We start from the raw sequence: 8,463 nt of genomic DNA, 5'->3' as shown, positions 1-8,463 counted from the left end.
TCGTCAGCAAAAATAAGGTGAGATATTATGGGACCTTGTCTGGATAGTTTTATAGGGTGTCAATTCCTATAATCCACTTCTACGTATATTTTACGGGGATCATCTCCATGCATATGATGAATATATAAGGTGGGAGGGGGTCTCTTTGACGGATGCCTCTTGAGGGAGTGAAGAAATAAGTGGGTGCTCCATTGATTAGGATTGAGATAGAGGATTGTATCATGTGTTTTGGAAAATTAAAGTAGTGGAGAGTGTCATGTATAAAGCCCCATTCCAATTTATCAAAAGCTTTATCTATGTCTAGTTTTAGGAGAAAAGATGATTGACCACCCTTCTTTCCTAAAATGGTGCATGATCTCTTGCACGATGATTGCATTATCATATGCTTTACGATTTTTTAGAAAAACGGATTGTTCAGGGCTTATGAGGCTTAATAGTAGGGGTTTAATATGATTGATTATAATTTTGGTGATTAGTTTGTAAAAGGTGTTACAAAGGCTTATGGGACGATACTGAGTAATAGAGGTAGGATGTTGTACTTTAGGGGTAAGGCATAGGTACGTTTTGTTCACCTCTGGTGGCATTTTTTGGGTACTAAAGACCTCCATGCAAAAGGAAGTTACTGATGAACCTACTTTGTTCCAATAATTTTGGTAGAAATATGGGTATAGTCCATCTGGCCCAGGAGCCTTTAGGGGTTGGAAGGATTTGATGGCATTGGTTATTTCCAGTGTAGTGATGGGGGAAGTCAAATTGCCAGATTCCCGATTATTGATGGTATTGTAAGTGGCTATGTAATTAGGATACGTGTAGTGGGTATGGATAGTAGTAAATAAGTTGTGATAATTTTCAATTGAGAGATTTATTTCTTGTTAGTTTATTCATAGTAAAACAAGTTTGAATTTTTATAAAAATAAATAATTTAAAGTTATACTAATATGGTAAGAAATTTATAAACAATCTCACTAAAAGGTAGTAGTAATTTAGTAAGCAGTAATATGCACTAATTAGTAACTAGTTAACTGAAACATATACTGTAATAATATGTTTAGAATAATGCTGACCACTGGGTGACATAATTTTATAACACGATAATTAGTGACTATTCAAGTTCATACCGGACAAGTTTTGACACGCACGAAAAACATAACGATTTAAGCATTATCTTGAAAATGGATTAATAGCCTGTTTGGCGTGCTTCTAGAATTAGCTTATTTTAAAAAATATTTTTGGTGAGTGATAATTTGTGTTTGGCTAATCAATTTGAAAAATATTTTTGAGCACCAATTAGTGTTTAGCCATGCCTTTAAAAATACTTTTAAGTGTATTTTTTTCCAAAGTACTTTTCAAAAAAGTATTTTTGTGGAGAAACTAACTTTTTTACTTTTCAAAAGTCACTTTTATTTCTACTCAAGCATTTTTCCTTCTAAAAACATGGCCAAACATCTAAATTTTGCCAAATTATTTTTTTTGAGGAAAAAAATACTTTCAAAAAAGTTTAGCCTGCTATAAGTGAAATAGAGTTATACCAATAATGTAAAAAAATTATATTATGGTAACTCTCTTTATATACTTTATACTTAAATAATAATAAAAAAAGATAAAAAACAAAATAAAAAAGGTGAGGAGTTTAGTTGGAAGTGACATGTCACATGCGTTTGATACATCATTGAACGGTGTCAGCATTTTTTCTTTTTTCAAAAGGTGCACCTGAAAACCCACTTCTCCAAGTAAGCCCCCCCCAAAAAAAAACATTCACTTCTCCCAGTCAACTGAAAGTCAATCACCCTTTTTTTCTGCCGCCGGTAAGACACTACCGGTGCTTCCGCCACCGCCACTGCCGCCGTATGGAAGGCGGCGACTTTGAGAACGGCACTGAGAGTCCACCAAGTGCTGCAACTTCACCGATCACTGAGCAGCTTTCTGCTCTGTCTCTCAATGGCGACATAGATTCTCCTGTTTCAGTTCAGAAACCAGAGAAAGACCCCAGAAAAATTGCTAGAAAGTAAGTTCTTTGCCCTTGTGGGTGCAAAATTGCTAAATGTATATTTTGAAGATTATTTGTGTACATATATTTTTGTTGTGTCATGGGTTGTGAGATTTTATAGAATCATACACTATTAACTAAAACCTTGTGGTGATTTTAAGTGGTTTGACTAACTTAAAAATCTAGAGAAATAGGCTGCCTTACAGTTCGTTTTTGCAAGAGGTTGTTTCAGTAGTTTGAACCCGCGACCTTCGAGTGACATGGCGGCATAGATGAATATATAATTTTATAGATTATTTGTCTATATAAATAATTATTTGTGGGTACATATATAGTTGAGCTCATTCGCAGTTTATGAGAAATTTATAGAAATATATATTAATTAAAGGTTTTTCAAGTGTAATATCGTTCAAAGGCGAGGTGGATGATGTTGAATACTTTGACCAACTCAAAAAGCGTAAGCTTGTTAAATAAGAGACACATTAATTTCCTCAATGCGGGCTTGAGTCCTTATCCTTCGGTGGATTGAACACACGTAAATTGTTTTTGATAGCAAGTGACAATGAGATTTAAAGCATTTGTCACGTGCAGAGTTGTGTAGCTTCCGAGAAGCGAATGAAGGGAAGTTTTCCAGCAAGCTTACGCTTACTCTCGGCCTCTTTGATCGGTAGGCAAGCAGGCTAAGCCACTTTTTTTGTTGTTGTTTTGGAATCAAACACGTGAAAATTCTTGTTTATAAGGGTGTATTGACTTTAATTCTATGTTGCTCGAACTTTCCAAAATACTGTCGCACCCGTGTCGGATCCTCCAAAAATTCAACACGCATCCGACAATATTTGTGAAGAGTCCGAGCAACACAGGAGGGGAGCCTTGGTGTAGCCGGTAAAGTTGCTGCCATGTGACCTGGAGGTCACGGGTTCAAGCCGTCTGCCCTTTTTAGTCCGAGCAACATAGCTTGAGTATAGGACCTTCGCCGTATCTCTTACTATTTGTAAATAATATAATATTATTATAATATTTTTATTTTTTAATTTTATCTTCATATTTTTTATTGTGGTGGTGCCCTAACCAACTTACGCGCACCTTGACTAGTCTATGGGATAATTGACATGCATTGAGTAACTCTACTTACTAAGGTTTAGGCAGATGGCAAGAAATCACCTAGTTTTTTTTGCCTCCATTGGGATTTGAACTTGAGACCTCATGATTCTCCTCCCACTTCATTGGCCACTAAACCACTCCTTTAGGTATATTTTTTTCATTATCGAGGAAAGTGTAATTTTACGGAAAAGTAAAAAGCTCCGTGCAAAAGGAAGTAAAAAATAGAGAATCTATATAAATATGTGATTATTTAGGAAAGACGCCAATCTTCTATGCAAATAGGAATCTCATTGGTGTACCAAAAACACATTAAAAAAAGAGAGGCTATTCCTCAAACGTCAAAACAAGCTTTGTCCCTTTAAGAGCTCTGCTCTTTCTCTCTCCATGGTACCCAGATAAGTGCTAATAGAGCAACATCCCACGCTCGGTGTTAGACCCAACTAAATAGATCAGCCTTCACATTATTGTATCTCGCACCATCTTAAAGCTCTACCACTGACGTAACGCTACCTAGCAATGAAGTAGGATATGATCCATGTCATCTCCTGAATCTTTGCACATGAAATACCAATTGACGTGTGATTCTCCTCTTCAATTTTTCGGTTCTCAAAATCGCTCCTTTAGTCATCAACCAATCGAAAAAGCACACATTTCTTGGAGTCCTTGGGATCCACACTGGAAAACGAGGGAAACCCGACTTTTGCCTAGCAAGCAACTTACAGTATTAGCTCTTTACGGATATCTGACTCTAACTATTGACCACTCCCTAACTCCGACCTCCAGTAATCTTGGTTGTCTAGCAGTAAAGTCTTTTTATAGAGCATTTCAAGTAGATTTTCAATATCTGCCATCTTTCCATCTCAGATGGTTCCTTCTTAATCTAAGATCCCAAATACACTTCCTTCATGCCGTATCCAGAGACTTGTTAGACTATCATCTCTAGTTGGCATGAATCTCTATAGATGTTTGGAAAAATGATCCTCAGCCTGTTGTCCCTCGACTACCTGTCCCCCTAAAAGTCCTGTTTCTCTCTTAACTTAAGTGAGATACAACCACTTAATCTTTGTTTTCATAATATTCCTTCAAAAGGCCGCATCGAAAAGGAACAATGATGTTTTTGGTTATCCACCTCCTTTCCGTGGTGTCATATTTCTGTGCTACCACCTTCCAAATTCATGCTCCTATGCAGTGTTGAAGTACACATATTCTCTATGCAGATGACACGCTGCTTAAGTGCAGGCCTGATGAAGACCTACTGCTGCATCGGAAAGCTATCCTTCTGACCTTTGAAGCTATAGCTGGGTTACATATTTTTTTGACAAGGAGCTGGGTTAACAACTATGGGGGCCTAGAAGAGTGGTGAGGATGCTAGCGTTATGTGGACGGCAACGACAGAATGTATAAGGGAGGCGGCGAGGGAGGTGTTAGGGATCTCGAAGGGCTACTCTAGCGGGAACCGAGGTGACCGGTGGTGGAATGACATGGTACAGGGTAAAGTGGAGGCAAAGAAAGCGGTATACCTTAAGTTAGTGGAGAGCACCGACGAGGAGCAGAGGAAAGCGAACAAAGAAAGATATAATGAAGCTAGGAAGGAGGCAAAATTAGCGGTCACGGAGGCTAAAACTGCTGCGTTTGATTGGCTGTATGAGTAACTGGGGGCCAAAGGTGGGGATAAGAAGTTATTTCGACTGGCCAGAGCGAGATAAAGAAAGGCTCGTGACCTGGATCAAGTTAAGTGCATCAAAGACGAGGAAGGTCGTGTATTGATGGAAGAGGCCCAGATCAAGCAAATATGGCAATCATACTTTCATAAATTGTTGAATGACGAGGAGGACAAGAGCATCGTGTTAGGGGGATTGGGGCACTCCGAGAGTCACCGAGATTTTAGGTACTGTAGACGTATTAGGGTTGAGGAAGTCGTGGGAGCGATGCGTAAGATGAGTCGGAGCAAAGCGACCGGACCGGACAAGATCCCAGTAGAATTTTGGAGGTACGTGGGTAGAGCAGGCTTGGAGTGGCTGACTGGCTGTTTAATGTTATTCTCAGGATGAAGAGGATGTCGGATGAGTGGAGGTGGAGTACGATGAGTCCGTTGTACAAGAACAAAGGTGATATCCAAAATTGTAGCAACTATAGGGGTATCAAGTTAATGAGACATACCATGAAAATTTGGGAGAGGGTGGTGAAGGGAGGGTAAGGAGAGCGGTGTCTATATCAGAGAACCAGTTTGGGTTTATGCCGGGTCGTTCTACTACGGAAGCTATCCATCTTATTAGGAGGTTGGTGGAACAGTATCGAGATAGGAAGAGGGATTTGCACATACTATTTATTGACCTAGAGAAGGCGTATGACAAGGTTTCTAGGGACGTTCGTTGGAGATGCCTGGAGATGAAAGGTGTACCAGTAGCTTATATTAGGGCGATAAAAGATATGTATGATGGAGCTAAGACTCAGGTTAGGATAGTGGGAGGTGACTTGGAGCCTTTTCCGGTGGTTATGGGGTTACAACAAGGATCTGCGCTCATTTCGTTCTTATTTGCCCCGGTGATGGACACACTGACACACCATATTCAAGGGGAGGTGCCTTGGTGTATGCTGTTCGCTGATGATATAGTTCTGATTGACGAGACGCGAGGCGACGTTAACGAGATACTGGAGGAATGGATGAAGGCCCTTTAGTCTAAAGGTTTCAAGTTGAGTAGGACTAAGACGGAATATTTGGAGTGTAAGTTCAGCGATGTATCGGGGAAGCGGATGTGGAAGTGAGGCTTGACTCACAAGTCATCCCTAAGAGAGAGAGAGTTTGAAGTTCCTGGGGTTTATTATCCAGGGAGATGGGGAGATCGACGTGGATGTCACGCACCGTATCGGGGTGGGGTGGATGAAATTGAGGTTAGCGTCTGGAGTCTTGTGTGACAAGAATATACTACCGAAACTTATAGGTAAGTTCTACAGAGCGGTGGTTAGACCCGCCACGTTGTATGGGGCTGAGTGTTGGCCAGTCAAGATTTCACATACCCAGAAAATGAAAGTAGCAGAAATGAGGATGCTGAGATGGATGTGCGGGCACACTCGGATGGATAAGATTAGGAATGAGGATATTCGGAAGAGAGTGAGCGTGGCTCCCGTGGATGACAAGATGCGGGAAGCGAGGCTTAGGTGGTTCGGGCACGTGCGGAGGTGTGAGCGCTTGGCTCTGGCAGTTACGAGGCGAGGTAGAGGGCGGCCTAAGAAGTACTGAGGCGAGGTGATCAGGCAGGACATAACGCAACTTCAAATTTCCGAGGACATGGCGTTTGATAGGAAGGTGTGGAACTCACAACCTCTTGGTTGGAAGTGGAGGTTGCTTACCATCAGAGCAACCCCTCTTGTCCTTAATAAAATCTCTACATTTTCTTATAAAAAAAAAAGAACCTTTTATTTGCTAAGGTGTTGTTACAATAAAACCTTTGAACTTTCAAACAGCTGAAGTTCTTTATAATTATCAAACGCTTTCAGAATTTAACTACACTATTTAACTGAATAATGATGTTTTAGTAATGGCAAAAACAACGAGATAGGTGCTTTGATGATTTTATAGCAAGGCTTTGCTGATTTTATTTCTTATCAGGTATCAGATGGATCTTTGTAAAAAAGCATTAGAGGAGAATGTTGTTGTATATCTGGGAACGGGCTGTGGGAAAACTCATATTGCCGTCTTGCTTATCTATGAGATGGGACAGCTGATTAGGAAACCCCAGAAGAGCATTTGCGTGTTTCTTGCTCCCACTGTGGCGTTGGTGCAACAGGTTTGCTTATTTTTGAATTTTTTTTTGGTCAACCTTTTAAATTTTATGATATAAAAGATGAAAACTATTTTACATGAAATCAGATGGCTGAAATATCAAATATCTTCCTTGCTATTGAGGCGGTATATGAGAGCTTTAAGCATGTTTCCGCCAGCTATTTTACACAATTCCCTTTTTGTCTTTTCTCGTTTCAATTGAGTCTCTTTTTTGATAAAACAATAATTTTGTTGATTCATGGGGACACTAAAATAGAAGCGACAATTTTATTCTCTTATGTCACCGGCCCAATCAAAGCCCTTCTTTTGGGTGACCACTTTGATGCCGTTGCGCTTTCTGCTGCTTCAAAGGCACCACATATCTTTCCGGCTACTGTTCTGATGGCATTGCTCCTTTTGTCCAGTGGCTGTTCCAGCTTTGTATTCATCATATTATTGAGTTTTCAACTTAGCTCTTTACTTATCGTATTTGTCCATAGAAATTTTTATTGATTTTGTGGCTAGTATGTACGCAATATTCTACGCATATATGGCGAAAGAAATTTTATTAAATAATTGAAGACTAAGTGTTTCAGTCTAGACAAAATAATTAAGTATATAGAGTTTTTCGATTTTGCTGAAAATTGGTCAATGGTTAGCATGAAAAGGCCTATAGACTTACATCTCGTAGAGAACAAGAAAGTGCTCTTCAATTCAGAATGTCATTTGATATGTTTAACTAATTCTCTCTTGTCTCTTCGTTAGAATCTTATTACTTCGATTAAACCCATTCTGTTTTCTGAGTGTACTCTTACAACTTGGGGCAGGGTGGGGAATTAAAAAGTTTGTCTGAAACATGATAAAGCATGGGCATAAAAGTTAATTTTCTTTTTCATGTGCTTTTGAAATTGGAAAAGCAAGCCAAGGTCATAGAAGACTCTATTGACTTCAAAGTTGGGACATACTGCGGGAAATCCAAGCATTTGAAGAGCCACGAAGACTGGGAAAAAGAAATGGAACAGTATGAGGTGAGTCTGCATGACCTTTTTTTGTTGGTGATGGACATCATCTCCTGAATGTTATTTGTTTGAGACAGAACCATGGGCATTCTTGGTATGCAAACTTCCGATTACAGATTTTAATACAAATATTCTTTGAAACTTGAATAACTGATGTTAGGGGTAAAAAAAAACTTGAATTACTGATTTCAACTAAATTAATGTATTCTTACCTTGTCCAATTACAATTGAAATCTTACATAATTTTCTGAGCCTTTTTGAAGATAGTGGATGATGCTTATGTGCTTGAGAAAGGGAGATTCTGAGAAGAGCGACAAGTACGGGTTGGAACTCCTGTGTTACATGGGTTATTTTGAGGGTATCACGGATACTCTGAAAGAAGTAGAAAGTCTCTACACATTTTGGATTTTTTTTGTTTACAGCACTTAGCTTAGTGTCATTGTGCATCTATACATGACATAGATGGTTTGATTGAGTTTGTTGGATCCTTTCACTTTTGGGTGGGGACCTACAGTTTTTTGTTCTCTCTTTCGCAAATGTTGACGTCAACACTTGCTTGTTTTGTTTTATTCATTTAAATTATCCTTTATAGT

At 39.2% G+C, this 8,463-nt stretch overlaps 1 protein-coding gene across 3 annotated transcripts in view; it reads left to right on the top strand.

The window, feature by feature from the left end:
* The first annotated feature begins 1,698 nt into the window (after nucleotides 1-1,698).
* LOC104217395 (dicer-like protein 4) overlaps nucleotides 1,699-8,463 on the top strand; it is a 45,701-nt gene continuing 38,936 nt past the window's right edge. The window contains exons 1-3 of one of the 3 annotated variants that reach the window (XM_009767632.2): nucleotides 1,699-2,005; nucleotides 6,699-6,876; nucleotides 7,769-7,879. In XM_009767632.2, coding sequence (XP_009765934.1) covers nucleotides 1,848-2,005; nucleotides 6,699-6,876; nucleotides 7,769-7,879 — 447 coding nt within the window. In that variant the 5' untranslated portion in view covers nucleotides 1,699-1,847. Of the gene's footprint in view, nucleotides 2,006-6,698; nucleotides 6,877-7,766; nucleotides 7,880-8,463 lie in introns of those variants that run through there. The other 2 variants (XM_009767633.2, XM_009767634.2) reach the window with 2 other exon arrangements.

This window comes from Nicotiana sylvestris, chromosome 11 (genome assembly GCF_000393655.2).
Source record: "Nicotiana sylvestris chromosome 11, ASM39365v2, whole genome shotgun sequence".
Lineage (NCBI taxonomy): Eukaryota > Viridiplantae > Streptophyta > Magnoliopsida > Solanales > Solanaceae > Nicotiana > Nicotiana sylvestris.
The sequence above is the reverse complement of the archived record's forward strand: the minus strand, read 5'-3'. Positions and strand labels throughout refer to the sequence as shown.